Here is a 22,206-nt window from a genome sequence, read left to right as displayed (position 1 = left end):
TTAACGAAGGTATTATGAATTAAATAACAATACTTTTTGCAAAGCTATTCTGTATGATAAAACATACATTGTAGTTTATTTATTACAACTGTGCTGCCTTCTTCCCACATTTATGCAGTTGTACAAAAAAGAAATTAGTGCTGTTTTACTAAATGGAAAGTATTTCAGGTAATAATGAGTTCAATCAAGTATTATTGTTCAAGACTACAGAAAACTTGAAGGAGTTTTTTGCTTCAAGGAAGATTCAAAAGTAGCACCATTTTATAAGTTTTGCATAGTAATATGAGCACCGTACTTATAAGGTAAAGCAAAAAAAAAAAAAAAAAGAACAGCACTTTTTCTCTTTTTTTTCCTCCTCAGAGCTCAAGATACAAGAAAACGCTTTGAGAAATTTTAACTGCTGACTGAAGTGCTTTCAGAATGTATAGTTTCACCACAAGTAGTGGGATTGACTATAGTGTACCCTGAAGCTGCCCAGTCTGGATCTACCTTAACATGTGTGAAAAGTCTTCCTCTCCCAACCTAGAAGCATCTTAATCAACACAGGAGAAAAGAAGGCTAAGAGAATCCTTCTTCCACAGCAGAGGCCCAAAGAAGCGTCAAGCAACCAGATTGCTTCATGAAATAAATTGGTTGGCCTTTGACAGCATAAATGGCTTCATGTATATCTCTTCACATAGACCTCTTCTAAAGATAAAACAATCAAAATCTACATCTAGCAAATTGACTAAAAAGTGTTCATTATTCATGGCTGCTCAAGTTTCCCAAATATAAGTCAGTGTTTGGTTATTAAAAACAACCCCCCTCTCCCCCACAAAAAAAAAACCCTACCAACCAAACCCATTAAAATTATTATCGGTAACTAAAAAAATATGTATTTCTGTATGAACTATTAGGATAAGGCTTTTCAAAATGATGTCTTACTATTAAGAAAAAATGTACATTCTTATTTATGTAGATGAAAAACAAAATGTCCTTGCCTTATATTACGATTGAAATCAACATAGACATTCAGCAACTGTCCTCCTAAAACATAGCCAATGGCAGGACCCAGCAGTGACATGGCATATCCAATTCCTGCAGGGAAGATAATAGTTTGTATTTTGGATATTGAGCACAAAAATGCATGTTGGATTCCATATCCACTTTATAAATGTGTAAGGTGATTTAAGACTGAGAATGTTAAATTCATGCATCCTGAGTAGGTTACCATAGGCAAGACACTGTTTAGAATGAGAGGAGGATGGCCCAGCTTCCACATGGTTCTTCCCAGCACACCATCTCATTTAAAATGCATTAAACATACAGATAAAGACAAATGATGCATCTTATTTTCAAGACACAGAATCTTCATCACATAAATGTAATTATGGTAAATGCCAGACACTGAGTTCAACCTTATCCTAGTCTTAACCCTGTTATAGGAGGTTGGACTAGAAGACCTCCAAGGTATCTTCCAACTCTATTATTCTGTATTCTGTGGTCAATAGAAAAATATTTGGAGGTTGAAAGGTGGGATATAAATATCTCAGATTTAATCTACCCATCAATTCCTATTGAATCATCAGAGGAATGCTTTTCCATTTACCAATTGTGTCATGAGCTCGTGTTGACAGCTGATCCTCATCTGACCAAAAGGGCCAAATGCTTCTCAGAAGAAAGAGATGATTTAGAATAATGAACTTCTTTCAGATTCTGTGCACCCTTTGCCAGAAGGAGATAAAAATGCAGAAAGACTTTCGGCAGTTCACTGCTGAAGAGGAATCTCCAAGAATGCACAACATTCTTAATGAAGAAGAATGATCTTTTCAACGCTTCCAACTTCCTCTAGACTTGAAGGCAGTAATTCAGAATTCAGAAGGGACTGAAACCTCCTTCTCTTTCACAATTTTTGCCACCTTTTCTGGACTGCCTTAATGGACCACCAGAGATTTGTTTTCTGCTGCATGGGGAATTTTCCACGGGTCTCCATTAATGAATGATGGGTTTAGCTGTCACAGTTGACACATTTGTTATTCTTGCTGGTTATTCATTTGTAGTATTCACACGCTGTTATTCTGTGGTTAAAATGATTATGAGACTGATTGTGGCTAGGCAAGCGAAAGGGAAATCAAGTTTCCCAGTATCTGATTCTTATCTACTGATTCACACAGATGAGAAGGAGCAATTGCAATGTGGCAAGGAATTCTTCCAGGCTCCCAAAATAGGATCTAAGTGCAACCCCGCTCACTAAAAAACAAAATTCTAATGCAGGTATTCAGCTTGTGATTTGAAGTGGGTAAGCAGCATCCTCAAACATGCCAGCTTTAATTCTTTGCATACAGGTAGTCCTCGACCTACAACAGTTCATTTAGTGACTTTTCAAAGTTACAACAGCACTGGCTAAAGTGACTTATGACCATTTTTCACATTTACAACCTGTGCAGCATCTCCATGCTCATGTGATCAAAATTCAGATGCTTGGCAACTGGTTCATACTTATGACCATTGCTATGCCCCGGGGTCATGTGATCACCTTTTACAGCCTTCTGACAAGCAAAATCAATGGGGAAGCCAGATTCACTTAACAACCCAGTTACTAACTTATCAACTACAGTGATTCACTTAACAACTGTGGCAAGGAAGGTCGTAAAATGGGGCAAAACTCACTTAACAAATGTCTCACTTAATAACAGAAATTTGGGACTCAATTGCGGATGTAAGTCGAGGACTACCTGTATTGAGCACATAAAGGTATGAAGTGGGAAGGTATGTATGGATGAATGTTCAAAACACTTAGATGAGCATTTGCTTGGGAAGTTCCCAATGTGGGTGGGTGCTGACTTTTAAGTGCATTCAGTATAACATACTTACAAGGCCCCTTCAGGTCTTTGTGCTGATCATGAAAAGGGCTGAAGCTCCCTTTCATGGGAACTGAGGCCTTAGAGATAAGGTCATCCTCCATATACCTGAAGATGAACATAGCCCTACTGTAAGCAACTGTAAAAACACATCCTGTATCCCAACCAACTAAAAAAACTTACAAGCAGTTAAATAAGCAAATAGAAAATGCAAAAAGATATTACCAAACTTGCTAGATGCTCAAGGCAAATTTGGCATTTCAAGAAATCAAAATGAATTATACCTACCTATGTAGACTGAAGCTTTGTGCTTTGGGACACTATCATCGATGAAAGTTGTGCCCAGTGTGTACAGAGGAGTTCCACCAGCTCCTAAAAGGAACTGACCCAGTAAGAAAACATAGAAGTAGTTGGAAAGTTTGGATCTGCTGCCTCGGTGGCACGGCGTGGTTTGACCTCCAGAAAGAGGTACTGGACAGATGTCTGGAAATACAGGAGCAGTAAGTCAATGGAAGTTCTTTCTCTATCAGGAGAAACTGTCATATCTTTGCAATTGTTTGAAATAAGTCTACTGGGTCTAGTCCCGTCATGGCGAACCTATGGCATCATGCCCAAAGTGGCAAATGGAGCCATGTCACCTGGCATATGCGGCATCACCCGTTCCTCTGCCGGATTTCTGGCATGCATGTGCACGTGATGATCAGCTGGACTTCGTGCATACAGCACTGCCGGAAACTTGAAGAGCTGGTCTTCCGTTTTCTTGTGTGATCCTGTGCGCCAGCCAGCTGATTGTCACAGATGCATGCATGCCAGAAACCCAGAAGACTAACTGGCCGGCACGCATGCGAGTGCCAGAAACGGAAGTTCATTTTCAGGTGCACGCATGTGCCCTGGACAGCTCCTCCTCTGGGTTGTGACCCAGATGAGCATGGCACATTCCTTTTTCAGCACTCAGTACTGAAAAGGTTTGCCATCACTGGTCTACACTGTAAAAATCTAGCTGCTAGCAACAAAGAGTTAGAGTTTTGTTATCTGTTTGCTGCCATCTAGTACTATCCAGCAGTTATATAATCCACAATCAGAACAGTCATAAGATTTCAAAACTGCTCCAAAGTTTCAAAACTATATAGAGCCATTTTTCAGACAATACGGAGGAAATCAACATATAAGTACATTTTCTGAGTAAGTCTTCTTTAATGTAAATACACTGGGATTTCAAGTCCCGCAATGCTGTTAGAATGACTGCTTGAGAATTTGGGGAAGACTGGTCATCCCCGAATAATGGAGTTTAGAAAATAGAAGCCAACTCACTGGAACTACTGAGAATGTAATTTAGCTCAGTGGTGAAATCTACAATTTGTAACTACCGGTTCTGTGGGCGTGGCTTGGTGGGGGGCGTAATGTGACTGGGTGGGCATGGTCATTTTTTAAAAAACTTTTAAAACCATTTTTTCTACAAACTCTTCGGCGAAAAAGTTGTAAACAAATGCTTTCAAAAGGCTCTGACGATCCCAGCTGAGTTGCCTGATCAGCAGAGGCTTTTTTTCTTTTAAATGCCTCTGACAATCAAGCAACTCAGCTTGGATTGCCAGAGGCATTTAAAAGAAAAAAAGCCTCTTCCAATCAGGCAACTCAGCTTAGATCGTTAGAGGCATTTAAAAGAAAAAAAGGTTTTTTTTCTTTTAAATGCCTCTGACGATCCAAGCTGAGTTGCCTGATCAGCAGAGGCTTTTTTTCTTTTAAATGCCTCTGACGATCGAAGCTGAGTTGCCTGATCAACAGAGGCTTTTTTTCTTTTAAATGCCTCTGACGATCAGGCAACTCAGCTTGGATCGCCAGAGGCATTTAAAAGAAAAAAAGGTTTTTTTTTCTTTTAAATGCCTCTGACAATCCAAGCTGAGTTGCCTGATCAGCAGAGGCTTTTTTTCTTTTAAATGTCTCTGACAATCCAAGCTGTGTTGCCTGATCGGCAGAGAAAAAAAGCCTCTGCCGATCAGGCAACTCAGCTTCGATCGTCAGAGGCATTTAAAAGAAAAAAAGCCTCTCCGATCAGGCAACTCAGCTGGGATCCTCAGAGGCTTTTAAAACCATTTTTTCTACAACCTCTGAAGAGGTTGTAGAAAAAATGCTTTTAAAAGCCTTTGAGGATCCCAGCTGAGCCGCGCGATCATCAGAGGCTTTTTCTTTTTTTACTTTTAAAAGCATTTTTTTGGCCAAAGAGGTTGTAGAAAAAATGCTTTTAAAAGTAAAAAAAAAAAGCCTCTGATGATTGTGCAGCTCAGCTGGATATGGGGGGGAGCGCGCAGGGATTTTTGTTACTGGTTCTCCAAACCACCCGCCTCCATCGCTACCAGATCAGGCGATCCAGTCCGAACCAGGAGCATTTCACCCCTGATTTAGCTATATTCTGTTTTTATATACTGTAACTTAGGTAGCTATGGTGTCTTTAAACATAATTCATTAATAAATCATAACTGACCAAATTCATTCAACCTGCTAAATTATAATCCACGATTTACAAGCCACAATGATCATTTTAAATCAAAATCGATCAAAACACATTATAGCTTAACAATTCTTAAAAGAATAATGAGAGAAGATGGAGATAAGAGAAGTAATTAAACATAGCAAAACTTTCTCTCATTTTAAAAGAAGCATCCCAGTTAGGATCATACGCCAACATTTCCTCTAATTCAACATCCCACTCCTCGGATTTCCTGAATTCTGTGTTTTCCAACTCTCTGCACTACTGAATGTGTACAGACTTAATATGAAGATTGTTTTATATTACTGTTGTCTGGTTGCTATACTGAAAATCTTGGGATTTTCTAAATGATGTTGATAATCCTTTGAGTTTTTCAGTTGTGCTTCGGTTACTTTAGTGGCATTCAGTATATACTTAAAATTGCAATAATGACATCCAGTAGAGGGTGCTGCCATTTAATACATCTAAAGAATGGAACTCATTCCTAAAACAAGGTGGGCCTAGCTATTTTGTGACATTGTCTGTGTTGTTGTTGTTGTTTTAAATAAAGGAGAATAGTAAAAATTGAAGCTTCAGCTTCATTTTTTACCTTGATTTTTGTTGTCAAATGCTTCATTATATTCAATAAACAATGCATACAATAGTAACCATGTTGACGATGCCACAAGTTTTATTTCCAAAGTACAGGCCAGTGGTGGGTTGCCCCGGTTCGCACCGGTTCTATAGGTAGTAAAACCGACAGAAAGCTCCGCCCACCAACCCCAACATCATCAAAATGTTTCTACGCATGTGCAGAAGCTTCTGCGCTTCTGCAGAAGAGCATGCGTTCCCGCTGCGAACCGGTAGTAAAGGTAAATAGAACCCACCCCTGGTACAGGCCTATTATGGTGCACAAAATATCCATGGACCCTTATATTGTAAGAATCATATAATGCAGAAGACAACACTTCTTATTCTTCTTGGCCACATATTCATACCACCAGGGATTACACCCTGTAAAATCCAAAATGAGCGACTGATTTTATAACTTTTGATTGCTATACTTCCTCCCACATCTATGGCAAAATGTTTATACCTGTATAAGAATACAAAATTTTCTGTCTTTGGCTTTCAAGCTCAGTTTATAAAGGGACTCATGTCTTCCCTCCAATCCTGCCTGCTGGAATTTATCTTCCTGATAATGTATAGAACTCTATTGTGGCTCTACCTCATTCCCCCTTGTAACTTTTTCCAACCATCTTCTATCTCATTTTATCAGCTACACAAAGCTCAAATATGAAAAAGGCTGTCTTGAGCATTCTTCCAGGCTAGTTTTCATGTAACAGCAGTTCAGGAGATTTTTAACCATGGTTTTTAAAACAAGCTAGTGGCTTGATTTATACACCATGAAAGACTAAATCATGTTGCCCAAATCACAAGGTCCAGGTGGTTTAGTACAATTTATGAACCTAGCTTTAATCTTTCTCTTACTGAAAGTCTACTAAAAACTTCCTTTACACTATTGTTATTCTATTTGGGTACTGATTAACAGCTCACCTTTAAACATTGAAATGTAATTAGCAGCCTGATGCTTATTGTATAAAATAGAAGAGATTAGTACAGCTCAGGGTTGAACCTTGGAGTCCTTGGTGACTCCAAGACACTCTGGAGTCCTTGGTACTGATGATATTACCTAGTTGGGCAATGAAACATCTGCAAACAACCAAAGTCAGAGAGCATCCAAGGACTTCTAAGGGTAATATATAGAATGAACCAGAAGTCCCAAGTCTTATGCAATAGTTCTTAGTTTGTTTATTTATTTCAATTTTAATTCAAGTATTATACAGTGTTTCAGCAGACGAGGTTCTGAAAGCAATGACTTCATGTAAACCCCCAAATAATATCCTTTCAAAGGGCATAATGATCGTGGAGCTATTTGGCTAATGCTCCTTTCAACACGTATGCATAATCTTTTTCAGTATTCATTAACTTTCATTGCAATAAAGAGAAACAAGATTATGTTTCTCATTGATAGAATCTTAGAAGATAAGATTAGACATGATACTTTAGCAATCCATTTGTAATAACAAAAAAAACAAAAACAAAAAACCAACAAAAGAGCTATAACATCCATGGACTTTTACTTTCCACAGCCAACTTTCATTGTAATAGAAAACAAATGTACATAAGTCCTCAACGTACAACCACTATTGAGATGAAAATTTCTATTACTAAGAAGGCAGTTGCTTAGTGAGCCACCCTTAATGTTATGATCTTTAATGCTATGGTTATTAAACCAATCACTCAGTTGTTAAGTGAATCAGGTGGTCGTTAAGCAAATACATTTTTCCCAATTGACTTTGCTTGTCAGAAGCCAGCTGAACCAGCTGAAAGGGTCACAAATGGCAGCTACTGGATGTGTGTTTTGAGTAGCCCCAATTTAAACAGTAGATAATGGTTGCATATAGACATTTTCTTTGTGTATTATGAGACCCCCATGGCTTTAGTTAAAGTGACAGTTCTGATTATGTAGTACTCTAATTCCACATGAATCTTATGTGATACTAAGATGTTAGTATATAGTTAACATTAAACCTAAAACCAATAATATAAGAGCTATACACCTTGGAGCAGTCCATAACATCCATATCAATGGATGGAAGGAGAGAAGCAACCTGGATTTAAGGAGAAACTTCCTAACAGTGAGAACATTTACCAACTGGAAAGTTGTGGGTGCTCCATCACTGAAGGCTTTTAAGAAGAGACTGGACAACCAATTGTCTAAAATGACATAGCGTCTCTTGTTCCAGCAGGGGGTTGGACTAGATAGCAATAGCACTTAGAGTTATATACGGCATCATAGTACTTTTACAGCCCTTACTAAGCAGTTTACACAGTCAGCATATTGCCCCCAACAATCTGGGTCCTCATTTTACCAACCATGGAAGGATGAAAGGCTGAGTCAACCTTGAGCCTGGTGAAATTCGATCTGCCAAACTGCTGGCAGCCGGTGATCAGCAGAAGTAGCCTGCAGTACTGCATTCTAACCAGTGCACCACCGCAGCTCTTAATGACCTCTAAGGTTGCCCTCTAGATGACCTCTAAGTCCCTTCCAACTCATCATTCTATGTTCTATATTCTTAAACACCAATAGCAACAAGCCAAAAAAAGTACTGAATGGATGAAAAGCCTTAACAAACAAAATCAACAGAATATTTATAGTCCTGGGCATGTAACTTGCATTCAAACAAGTTTACATTCTATTCAAGACATACTGCCTCTGTGTTCAGCAGTTTTGTTTCTCTGAACTGTATGCTAAGTTTTAGTTTTGCTATAGTTTGAGGTATGGAGGAAGGAAGCTACGTAAGTTCCGTAATGGAGGATATTGTTGAATTATAACATCGCAGAGAAGTACTGGCTCAGATGTGACCAGGTGTCTGTGTCTCTTTGTGTGTGTGTGTGTGTGTGTGTGTGTGTGTGTGTGTGTGTGTCCTCATGCATGCATGCTAACCTATTTATTAAACTGCATAACAAAGACTCAAGGCAGGTACTTTTTAAAAACCATTTCTAATCAGCATCCTCAACAGAAGCCATTTTTCAATAAACCTCCCTCTCAGAATTTCGACATTTCCTCAAGTCTAGTTCCTTTCATTTTCCTCTCATTTGCCATTTTACTTCTGAGAAGAAAATAGAATGAAGCACTCTAGTTAATGTCTTTTTTTAATTATTTTTAAAACAGTTTCAGTGGCTTTTTTCTTCTTCTTCAAATCAGCAGTGACAGTGTGTTAACCACACCTTCAGGAGGAGAGTAATGAGGACATATAACTTTGTTGCATAACTGCAATTTCCCTTCAAGACAGTTTCACTGGAAACAAACAGAATTAGAAGGCATTGGGTAATAACAGTTCCACCCTTTTAAGAATTGCTCAGGAACTGGATGCTATAGCCTCTCCTGAAGCCCTTCTGATGCATCAGGTGTGCCAAGCCAGATTTCATTAGCAGGATGCAAAATAGATTTCAACTTGCATTTCAAAAAGAGGCCAGTTAGGCAACCACTTGTATTACTCGAACCACTGCAATGTTTCATCAACTCTGCTACTACCGGTAGGAATATGTTAGGCAGATGACAGCAGCCAATGGGGAGACTTAATTCATGGTACCTCATGCTGTGTTTACTTCATTTTTGTACCATTTTATATTGCACACACACACACAAAAAAAAGGCTGTCAAATTCAAAAGTTCTGTCCTTGGTATGAGGAAGCTGACATTTACAAAGAATTGAACACACGCACATTATAGGAAGCAACAGCATGTTCCATTCTAAGATCTTTTTGTTTTATTCCAGATCAGACTTGAATCCAAGCTGATCATAATAAATATGCTAAAATGATGTGATGTCATTGTTCCTCAAATGAACAATACACAATCTCAGAAGGGCAGCGGAATTCTTGTGCAGCAATGAGAACTCACTGAGACGCAGGTTTGCGCAAAAAGGGGAAAAAAAATAAGTTAGGTTGTTTTAAAAAATGTAAAGTGTGAGTATTACTGTGTATTGAAGCCACAGAGATTGGGCTGCAAAAAAGGCAAATGTAGTCTGATAACTGCAGGTTATTTATTTCTGATGTAATTTAACTAATGAAAGAAAAACTATTATGGAATTATCATGCAAATGAACCTAAGAAGATTCCTCATTAAAGAAAACGGAGAATAGAGAATCATCATGATTAATATCCTAGTATAGGTCTCCTGCGTGAGCAGGCGGTTTGGACTAGATGACCTCCAAAATCCCTTCCAACTCTGTTACTGTTATGTTATGTTAATGTATATAAAACAGAAAAATACAGGTAGTCCTTGACTTACAACAGTTCATTTAGTGACCATTCAAAGTTACAATGGAACTGAAAAATTCACACTTACGACCACGGCAGCGTCCCAAGGATCAGGTGATTAATATTTGGACACTTGACATCTGGCTCGTATTTATGACCATTGCTGTGTCCCAAGGTCATGTGATCACCTTTTGCCAACTTTTGACAAGCAAAGTCCATGGGGGGAGCCAGATTCACTTAACAACAGGGTTACTAACTTATCAGCCGCAGTGATTCACTTAACAACTGTGGCAAGAAGGTTCATAAAATGGGGCAAAACTCACTTAGATGACTCACTTAACAACAGAAATTTTGGTGGATTACCTCCAAAGGAATTACAAGATTTGATTTAAAAGACGAGAAAAATTATCTTGTTCCAGGTAATATTAAATTTTAACCCTCAAAAGCCTTCACTTTTGCTCTCAGGGCTTAACTTTAAACCTCTAGCCTTGATGTAACAGACAAAAAAACCTTCTCTTATTCATTGAGACTTTATTTTTAATGATTAATACTGTGTGTGTAATGTGCCGTGTAATGGTTCTTTAAGAAAAGTGGCTAATTACTTCACTCCTCTAAACACATTTGCAACAATGCTTTCGAGTAACTTGGCTAGTCTGTAATCTGTCTAATGCAGGGGTGTCAAACATTATCATGGCAGCATCACATTTGCTAAACTGAGCGTGAGTGTAGCCAGCGCATGACGCATCCGGCCCGCAGGCCGGGAGTTTGACAGCCCTGATCTAAAGCATTGAATTGAATTACCATTCTTAGTTGCTTTTCCATAGGAAAAGTGGGATGTAGTATCATTATCCATTGTAGTATTTTAGTCTGTAATTAGAGCTGGACCCATGTATACTATGGTGCATGGGTTTCAGCAAGCAATTGACATAGTAAAATCAAAGTCACCATTATTTCAATAGTTCATTTTTCTTTATTATCCACCTTTCTTCTCTTTTCTCTAGCACATTCTCTTATATTTTCTTTACTCAACTCAACATAATAGGTTGCCAAAGAGGGATCTGGTCAATTTTACAACAATATGAATCGATTACTTTTGGTTCTCCATGTTTGCAGCTAAAGGGAATTTTTACGTACACAAAGAATGGGACCTTAAATAGCTCAAGGTTACAGTTCACATGGAAGTCTTCACATAGACTTGGAAACTTCCCACTGAAGACAACTGGGCAACTAACATTGGACTTCAAAATTAGGAGATAAATGACATCCTAAAAGCTACTCACAAAAGAGATTTAGCTTATCAGACACTGAATTGGGGATGTTAATCCATGTAGTCTTTTGGAAAGAACAGTTATTTGTAAAGATAGTAGCTGGGATTAACTTTTTCTTCTGATTAAAGACATTTGATATTTCTGTCATTGGGACCACTGCTTTCCTTTTGACTTTGAAAAAGCTAAATCCGTTTGTAATAATTTTTTTTATTTAGTTTCATTATAGGAATGAAAGTTAGAAAAATATGAAAAGAAGGAGAAAAGTGCAGAGAAAAGAAGAAGAAACAATGATTTCCGATTTTCTTCAGTGCAGTAGATTATGAAAATAAATCAACATCATTTGAATTTCTTTACATTTCACAACATTTCAAGCCATTTTTATAATTACAAAATATTTCTAATCATCAAAACCTAAAATTAAAGTCTCATTTTTTTCAGTTTTGAACAAAACTTCAAAAGCTGTTTCAAAAGCTGAAACAAAATTTCTACTTGGAAACAGGAGCCTGGATAGCTCAACAGACAGAAGCACTGTAATTTAACACCAGCTGTCTGCAATTAAAGTAAGATCGAATCTCACCAGGCTCAAGGTTGACTCAGCCTTCCATCCTTTCTAAGGTAGGTAAGTTGAGGAGCCAGTTTGTGGGGGCAATAAGATGACTTTGTATAAATATACAAAAGTATGAAGGCTATTGCTTAACGCACTGTAAGCCGCCCTGAGTCTCCGGAGAAGGGCGGCATATAAATCAATTTAAAAAAAAAAATGGAACTTTTTTTTCTTCCTTCTGTGGTGATAGAGTTAGAGATGGTGATATTTTAATTAAACAGACAACTTCACCATCTCTAACTCCATTACCTTACCATCCACTCTTCCATTGAGGAAGAGAAAGCTAAATCTATTTGGGCTGTTGTACTGAGGTCTACTCCAAGATTGTGTTGTCAATTCCCAATAAGTAACAGAGGAAAAAAAAATTTGTGTATTGATTCCATAAATACATGCTAGACAGCGGTGAAATCCCCCTGATTCTATCCGGTTTGCTGAACCGGTAGCACTGGTGGTTGGAGGCTCCGTACACCCCCCAGGATGTCATTACTACCATGTTTTTTATCATCTGCCCATGCGAAGAAGGTTCTGTGCATGTGCAGAAGAGGCACGCACACTCCCATTCCCAAACCAGTAGCGAAAGTAAGTGGATTTCACTGCTGATGCTAGACATATATTTTTGAACTAGGTCTACAGAGCAACAATAAAAGAAATAATGACTGGTTTAAGATATATGAACTTACCTTCTGCTTTTTCTCCATATGTGTATGGTCCAGTAGTAAAATGTGGCAAAGAAAATACTAATGCTCCTATAGCGATCAGAAAAGAGGACAAAGCCAGCCATCTTGGTTTGTGACCTCTTTCACCATAGAAGGATATAAAAAGGCATAACACAGAGAATGAAATGTCATAACCAGCAGAGATTACGCCTGTAAGGGAACTGCTCAAATCATAACGCTTCTCAATTGTAGAAATGCTGACATTTATCAATCCATTTACAATAATCCCTAGAAGAAAAAGAGACAAGCATTAGTTTATTTATTTGTGTTTTTAATCTGTCAAATTTGTAGCCCGCCCAACTCCAAAACAACTCTTAGTAGCATCACAAATTTAAAAGCATAAGAAAAACAAAATGGAAAAAAGAAGCACAATCCTCCCAAGAAAATAAGCAAAACATACTCTTTACATCGTCATTAACCTAAAGCAGCCCATCAAATTCCCTAAACTAAAGCCTGGAGAAAGAGCCAGGGTATTAGAACTTGCTGGAAAGTGGGTCTGATTAATCAGATTACGTATATAATTTTGTGGATTTTTAAATGCAGTTTTCAGACCATCCTTTTCTGACTCTGACCAAACAGTGATAAAAAAAAATGCCATTTTAAGAAAGAAATACGTACAATACTTTATCCAGAATTCCTCTTAAAGAGAACTCTTAGGTTCCTTAACCTGATGGCCAAAACTAGAGACATCCAAGGAATATCTCAGACTCTACAATGTATATTTACAGTCTCCATTTTTCTTCCCCACTTCTTCCCCAGTTATTTTCACCTAAGTTAATAAATGGGATGGTTTTCTTTTTCCCCAAATACATAGTTCCTTGCAATATTACACATCTGTAATATATCTATATGAATATATCTAATTCATGCAGAAGAAAATTTGTTGTGTTTCCAAATAATTGTGCATAAGGTTACAGTGTTCACTACCTGACATTCACCATCTAATTGATTCATTGATTTCTAAGTTTTTAATTCTGGACCCAACTTATAGAATCCAAAGAAGGATTGCTTGTCATCATTAAAAAGCACCTATTTTCCTATTTAATTAGAATATATTTCCACAAGTAGTTTTAGCTCTATTTTATTCAAGTCAGTATTATTTCAACAGCAATATTTGAACAACAACTTTATGCAGAATCATAGGCATTGGCAATCATAACCTTCAATCTCAGTTATAGTTGTTGGAGAGTCCAAATTATCACCTTGGAAGACTTAGATGGATCAGATAACTAGAACAGTAATTGCTTAGTTCTCGTCAAACAGCAACTGTCAATAATACTTTTGAATCTAAAAGCTAAAGTTTACGTTTCAGGTCCTCCACCCATTAGTTCCTCACACATCATGTGGTAAGATAGCTGATGCACCATTTGACACATTGCTGAACAAGTTTCTTGCTGGAATAAAAACCTCATTTATGACTTGAAGCAGATGAGTGAACCAGTCAAACTCCATGGGAGTTCACTTAGTTGAATTTAGTTTGTCCCTTTCATTTCAATGGGCCTATCTTATCATACTGATAAGTTTGTACCCATGTAATCTGTACACTGAGATGTACAGATTGTGTAATTGACCCCAGTTTACATCGTAATCAATGTACATAAACCATTGGGCACATTTTACCAAACTATGGCAACTTGACATAGGGTATAAAGCTTCTCTTGCTGCAGTGACAATTTCTCTTCATGTCAAAGAAACAGAAACTTTTGCACAGGAGTTAAGAGACTAGAAAAACAAGGAGACCAATAAGAATTCTTTTTTATTACCTCTATGGGGTTCTTTGGATCAAAGAAAATTTATCCCCTTTGTTTGTTCCAGTCAGATTTTAGTATCAAAATAGCTGCTTTTAAACAGTTGGGAAATTTATAAATTTTCTTTCCTTACAAAATCTTATACCTAACCCTTTCCTGGGTATAAAGCCCTACTCTTTAAAAAAATCCTAAAATTCAGAATGATAAAACATATATGCTATGTTTGAAAACAATTATGTGCCGAGTTGTATTATTTCACTGAAATGAAATGTTTACTATTGTAAACTGCCTTAGAAAATCTGGCTATGAACAATTTGTGACATTTTTTTAAAAAGTGTGATACAAAACCCAGTAAAGCAGCACTCAAATCTGAAACACTTCTTATAAAACACACCTATCAGTTTACCTCATAGCACAGGAGTGCCTGATATCGGAAGCCATTACTTAGAGACAAGAAGCATATTCTCATTGCCATAGAACAGGGGTCTTCAAACTTGGCAGTTTTAAGACTTGTGGACTTCAACTCCCAGAATCCAGCATAACTGGCTGGAGAATTCTGGGAGTTGAAGTCCACAAGTCTTAAAGCTGCCAAGTTTGAAGACCTCTGCCATAGAAAATAAGATGGGAGAAGCCTGGTGAAGAAGATGGTCAAGCATTCAATCTCACTTTAGAAGTAGACAAAGGAATCAAGAGAGACTTCAAAGGCCTCCACCCCATCCCAGCACAAAGCTGATAATTATTTTCTGGTTTCTCTTCCACAAGACAATGTTCCACCTCTAAGGTGATTGCCACATATCACCAGCCTACACTAGTTTCGTCACATCTGCATGTGACAACCAGCGAAAGCCAGTGAACACATCTCCCAGTGTGATTATTTTTGTTCTAATATAAAAGGGCTTATAAAATAATAATATAATATAATGTACTCAAAATCACTTTACATTGTGAACTATTTGAAATGAGGGGTCAAGAGGTTTAGAAGTACTAAAGAGGTTTGGGGTGCTTTTTTGAGGGTGGAGAGCTTTCCGTTACTCATATTTCTGCATAAGAAACAATTGTATATTTCACATTAACACCTCAGCCTAAATCCACTTGTACTGAATAAGCACTTGATAATTATCAAACAAAGTTCTCTTAAGCAGGACTGTAATATTCATTCTATTTCCATTTCTATAAAATTGCAGAACTGGGACAGTAAGGCTATCAATCTCTACTTCTCTATAGGAAAAATTAAAGTGTTTATGATATATTGCTGCCTAGCCTATGCTTGAAAATAACCAAAGCCCAGAAACAGACTTGGTGATTAAAAAAAAAAAAATTCAAACTCTTGGCCTGACATTTTAGGAGGGCCCAAATCAGGGGTCAGCAACCTGCAGCTCTGGAGCCGCATGTGGCTATTTCATCCTTCTGCTGCAGCTCCCTGTCACTCAAAATATGCGTCACAACTGCCAATGTGTGATACCCACCAGCACACGATTTATTGAGCTTTTCGACACCCGGTAGGCCAACCATGGTTAAATCCAAGAAAAAAAAAGTTTCAAAAGAAAACAGAACGTTTAATTCAACTACATATGCTAGTTCTGTGGCCGCTTAGAAAATAATCAGGCACGGGAAGAGTTTTGTGGCTCTATTCTATTGGAGGCAATGTTTTACAATAGTTCCAATCCTTGGAGTCTTGGATCGTGTCCAGAGGGTTGGCCAGAGAGACTACTTGTCAGGTTCTTTGAGACAATTGTCTCAAACTGATGGTAATTATTTGCAATTATTTCTTGTTAATGCACAAAGAATATTTATTTTCAAGGCTTTTTTTAGCAAAATATATTGAGAGAAATGTGATGGGGTTATAAAAATGGAACAAGTGGATTTTTCCATTTAGGACCAATTTATCTCTTATTACTTGTTTTGGTTTTTTTTAAAATGATAATCTGGGAGTTCCTTTTTTCCCCATCATTACTAGAAAACCTCCAATTGGTTATTTACATAACAGACTGCTAAAGGTGTTATTAATCAGGTCTGGTGGTTAAACACCAGTTTAGAAACCAGGTAACAATGAGTTCTAGTCCCACTTTAGGCATGAAAGTCAGTTAGTAACTTTGAGCCACTCACTCTCTTTCACCTCAACCCACTTCACAGGGTTGTTGTTGGAGGAGGAAAGATTATTAGCTATGTTTTTCATCCAGAGTCATTTATAAACATAATAAAGGCAGGATAAAAATAAATAAACTCACCATTATACTAGTCTTTGACATTTAAGCTATTGATTTATGATGTCCCACCAGATTTCCACTTCTCATGGAAATGTTTAATATTTATATGAAATTGCTGTTAAGAGATAATACCAAGTTCTGGAGTGCCCTGTCATCACAATGCTTTACTGTTTCTTGTCTTCCAACTCCAAGGGAGTAATCAATACAGGTAGTCCTCGACTTACAACAGTTCATTTAGTGACTGTTACAACGTCACGGAAAAAAAGTGATGACCATTTTTCACACTTACGACCATTGCAGCATCCCCATGGTCACATGATCTTTTGATTCAGATGCTGGACAACTGCTTCATATTTATGACAATTGCAGAATCCTGGGGTCAAGTGAGCCCCCTTTTGCAACCTTCTGACCAGCAAAGTCAATGGGGAAGTCACGTTCACTTAACCACCGTGTTACTAACTGAACAACTGCAATGATTCACTCAACAACTGTTGCAAGAAGGGTTGTAAAATGAGGCAAAACTCACTTAAATGTTGCACTTAGCAACATAAATGTTGGTCTCGATCATGGCCATAACTCGAGAACTACCTGTACTACTCTTAATGCTGTCTACATTACAGAATGGGTTGGATTTGGAAGAATAAACTGAAGTTAAATTCAGTCGGGGCTGGCTCACAAGCAGTTAGATTCAGAGACTAAGGTTCAAATATTTTACATGGAATCGCACTTCCTGGAGAAAATGAAACCTGAAGCCTGGGACCCTCTTTGATTTTTACCTGCCACTGGATTCTCAGATGGTGTGTGTGTGTGTGTGTGTGTGTGTGTGTGTGTGTGTGTGTGTATGCATGCACACACACACACACACACACACACACATACATATGGATACACATACATACATACATACATACTCCTTAGTTTACTGCTGTGGGTTCTACACGAAGTTGCCTTGAAAAGTATCTCTAAGTTACAAATGAATGACAAATAGCCAGCTAAATTGCCAAAGTGCAAAGTGCAAGGCATGTACAATCCTTGCACTGAAAGATCTGTATTGGTTAACCCATTGTTTAACAGACACAATTTAACGTTTGTGCTAATCCTTATATCCTTAAAGTGGTTTAGGACCAAAGCAGCTATTCTTCCCCTTCAGACTTGTCAGGCTGATGTACCCCTGCCCCGGTCAGAGGCTGGTTATGTGACCCACAGGCTGAGGGGCTTCTACCGAGTCACCAATGGATATCTCTGGTCATGAGTTTTGCCTTGTGTTAGGAATGCCTATAAAGATGACCCTCTTCCACAGGACCTTAACTGCTGGTTAATTTTAGTCTCGAGCTTCATTTTGTTTCAGCCGTTGTATTTTTATTACTGCTAATTAATTATTTTGACAGCGCACCGGTTTCATTATCACGCATTGGAAGGCATTGGAACGATCTACCCGCAGCAGAAATGATGGGAATTAGTTCAGGGGCGCAGCGTCTGGGAAGCGGGGTCCCTCCGCTCTTAAATCCTCTTATTCGCTGGGACAGAGAGCTGGAGATCCGAGGGCGAGCGGAACACTAACGTCGCCAAGGCAACTCAATAGTAACTCAATAGTCCTGATAAAAAGTCCCGTCCCCGGGAATGGGCTCGCTGCTCCCGCTTACCTTGGAAGACCGAGAGGAGGCTGTAGAAGACCAAGTAGCCTTTGACGTTGTTGCAGACCTGCAGGGCGCGAGGAGTGCATCGGCCGATCCCGCAGAGTTGCTCGTCCGGGTCAAAACTCGGCGACTGCAAGATACTCGGGGTCGTCGGAGAGAGCCGAGGGTCGATAAGATCCGGGGTGGAAGCCTGGAAAGCCGGATTCTCCAAGCCGGCTTTTTTCATGGCGCGATCGGAGGGGGCCGGGAGAAACTCAGCGTCCGAAGCACCTGTCGTCCAAGCGCCTGCCCGTCTACATAAGGCAGAGGGAGAAGAGCCGATCAAGGCGGGCCCGCTGTCAAGAACCGGCAAAGTGAAAAAAAAAAAATTAGGAAGAAGAAAGGCAATGAAGAAAGCCAGCCCTCTTGCGAGAGGACGGAGGTGGATCCCTCGGCGCGGTGACCTGAGGTTTCTCCTTACTGGAAGGATCAGTTTCCTCGTATGCCCAAGGAGACGCGCCACCCTTGCTCCCATCAGCGCCTGAAATCAGCCCAGCGGGGAGAAAGGAGATCTGCGAGTGGGACAGCCGCCAGGAAGACGAAGCCAAACCGACCCCCCCACACACACATCGCTCCCCTTTGCCCCCCCTCACTCCCTCCCCGCTCACCCTTAAATAGAAGCCACCGGAGAGGAAAGAGTAAGCGCATGAAGAGTGAGAGCCGGTAGATGTCACCCGTGTCCGTACTAAATCTGGAGTTGCCTTCTCGTTTTCGCCACCGGACTCTGATCGGAAGAGTTGGCTTCTTAATAGTTGCAGTTTTGGGGTATGGGCGATTCCCTTCCCATCCCCGATGCCCACGCTTTCCTGAGATGTGACAAAATGTCTCAAGATATTGGGACAGACAGTAGGTGCCACATTCCAGTTTAGGGTCTTAATAAATGCCGATTCCAGATCATTGATACAGCTCATGGCCAAAACAATGGGTCAACTAAGCCGACCATGTTAATTGCAGAACATTCAACCCATCTGGAATGTTGAAGACAGCCTGCTTTGTGACAGTTAAAAATGACAGTTGTCGATGGCGCCATGGAAGGCATGACATCACTCTGCCCAAGGTACACACTCTTTATCAGTGTTTCTCAACCTTGGTAGCTTGAAGATGCGTGGACTTCAACTCCCAGAATCCCCCAGCCAGCAACGCTGCAAGATACTCAGATTCTGGGAGTTGAAGTCCACCCATCTTCAAGCTTCCAAGGTTGAGAAACACTGCTCTTTTTGAACTGGACCAGTAGACATTAACACTAGGTGTCCCCAAGTTTAGAAAAAAAAGTGAATACTTTATACTTCAGATTTATCTGGCGATTTCACAGGAGTTCGTTAAAGCTAGTGGGAGGGCTGACCGAATAAATGAATAACTGAAAGGGTTAACAATGATAGGTTTTCTCTCTTCCCCCACCCTCTTTTTGGGAATCAGTTGAGTTTTCCTTTTCAGTTTAAAGTATTGATAAGATTTGAACTTAAATTTGAGTCTTCCGATCCCACAAAGAATGGGATGTTCCAAATAGACAAGTGACATTCCTGTCTGGTGTAAGTATGATTTTCAACAGTTTATTCAAGGGGGGTATTATGTCTCCCCATCATCCACTGATGAAAAAAGATAAAAGTGAGTATGTTTGGCCTTCATTTAAAAAAAAAACAACCTACTACTTTGCCTTTTTTTAATCAAGTCAGATACATCTGGCTACAACTCTGTTTGGGCTGATGGGAGCACTCACTACTTTCATTTTCAGGATGATAGTAGTTCTCCTAGCCTTGAAATGAAGCCAGCTGAGTTGTAATTACCCCCCTCCCCTTCCATGAGATAGGTAGGAGATCAAAATCTACTTTTTTTATCCAGGGCCTTTTATTCTTTCAGGAGTTTTGTTTTAATTGCTTTAATATTTTTAATTGCTTTTAAATGCACTGTGATCTTGTTTTTATGGTGTTTTAAAGCTTGCTTTCTTTGCATTCTTGGATGCAGCCCTGAGCCATTATTAGAGTGGGCAGCGTACTAAAACTCCAAGAAAACAAATGAACAAAAATGGCTTTTGGAGGTAATAGAAAAGTAGGACAATCATCTCCTTTTTTCTATGCCCAAAGCATGGAAATTGAATATCTCTGTGGGGTATATTAAGAAATGTGGGAGCAAATGAGTTTCCCCCAACTAATCACTGGGAGCATGAGGTATTCTTTAGAGCAATCCCAAAGGTGCTTTTTCAAGAGACAACTGGACTTTCTGGGGTTTTCTTTCTTTTTCTTTGAAGATGTCTCGCTTCTAATCCAAGAAGCTTCTTCAGCTCGCTAAAGAAGCTTCTTGGATGAGAAGCGAAACGTCTTCAAAGAAAAAGAAAACCAGAAAGTCCAGTTGCCTCTTGAAAAAGCACCTTTGGGACAACCATGACCTGGATGACTGAAAATCTCCATAGACATCTTTAGAGCAATGTTTTTCCACCTTGGCAACTTTAAAATATCTGGACTTGAACTCCTAGAATTATGGCGGTTAAAGTCCATACATCTTAAAATTGTCAAGGTTGGAAAACACTGCTTTAGGGCATGACAAAGAGCATGACAATTATAGTGCCCCCACAACAGCAGAAGCAGCATGACATTTGCTCAACAACTCACAATCATACATAATAATCCATTGCTACATATTATGTTTCATATGTTATGCAATGGAAACTCAGATGAGCAAAATAAAGATAACAGTGTTTAGATTTGTTAGTGAACAAATTTAAAAGAGCGAACAGCGGAAAGAAAGAGCTCTCTTTGGACTTTGATTAATTGAAACCATGTTTATCAGCTTTTTTAAGGCAATCTGAAATATGTAAAAATTAAAATAATTCTTTAAAAAAAATAAAAGTAGAGCAACAACATAGTACAAATTAATTTAATTACAGATGTAAACATTGTACAAATAAACGAGTGAAACAATTCATGTAATACTTTATTAGGAACATCCAAAACTTCACAGGCTGTTTATAAAACATCTATGAAGTGAGGAACTAATTAGACAACATGCATATATTGCAACACAAATTCTGCACCAGAATGTACCTGTGTGCGATATTGTAACTCATGTATCCAAGAGTAAAATTTACATCCTGTTTTACAATGCATTTTTCATCATTCTGACTTTATAATAGCTAGCAAAAAAGAAACCATTCACAGATACCTGGATATTTTACAAGGACTGCTGCCACCACAGAAAAGACTGTATCTCATATATAACTAGCCTAGTAAATTTTACTAGTAGATTCAAGTGTAGGAATTCCAATCTTAGAGTCTCAAGTTTCTACAGAGATGAAAAGTCCCATACTATTTAGTCATTACATCCTGTTGCCAATAAGATATTAACCATCACTTTGATCCAGCTATGTTCCAGATGACTTGGCAGATTTTACTACCCTAAAAGAACAGTAACAGAGTTGGAAGGGACCTTGGAGGTCATCTAGTCCAACCCCTTGCTCACACAGGAGACCTGTACTAGGGATTCAAACCGCCAAACTGCCAGCCTTTCTAATCTACAAGCTAGTGTCTTAGCCACTGAGCCACCTAGTTAGAGTACATAAAACCAACACAGGAAATGTATGATAGCATGATTAGGTGGGACACTGGTTATACACAACTCCGCGTTTGTCAACATGGTGGTATTTATTATAAAATGAAGTCAAAATATTTGGAAGAGGGGGTGAGGAGACCCAATGAAAATCTTGTTGATTTTCTGATCCAACACGGAACAGGCATCTCACCATTTTTTAAAAAAAAATCTCAAAGCTGATGTAGAGGTGCAAAGGTGGTCAAATGTTACTTTGGATTATCTATGTTTCTTCTTTTTCCTCAGCTCTTTTTTAATCCATCAATGCACAGAA

General features: G+C 38.8%; 1 protein-coding gene across 1 annotated transcript in view; it reads right to left on the bottom strand.

Annotated features, from left to right (window-relative positions):
- Positions 1-18,540, bottom strand: part of SLCO4C1 (solute carrier organic anion transporter family member 4C1) — a 34,407-nt gene extending 15,867 nt beyond the window's left edge. Inside the window, exons 1-4 of the mRNA XM_070938760.1 lie at positions 18,321-18,540; positions 12,687-12,950; positions 3,129-3,323; positions 981-1,077 (exon numbers count right to left, since the gene is read on the bottom strand). Of these exons, the coding sequence (XP_070794861.1) occupies positions 981-1,077; positions 3,129-3,323; positions 12,687-12,950; positions 18,321-18,540 (776 nt within the window). The remainder of the gene's footprint in view (positions 1-980; positions 1,078-3,128; positions 3,324-12,686; positions 12,951-18,320) is intronic.
- Between the last annotated feature and the right edge of the window lie 3,666 nt (positions 18,541-22,206).

The sequence above is a fragment of the Pituophis catenifer genome, unplaced genomic scaffold (genome assembly GCF_029215685.1).
Source record: "Pituophis catenifer annectens isolate HBS135680 unplaced genomic scaffold, rPitCat1.0.hap2 SCAF_2, whole genome shotgun sequence".
NCBI lineage: Eukaryota > Metazoa > Chordata > Lepidosauria > Squamata > Colubridae > Pituophis > Pituophis catenifer.
The sequence above is the reverse complement of the archived record's forward strand: the minus strand, read 5'-3'. Positions and strand labels throughout refer to the sequence as shown.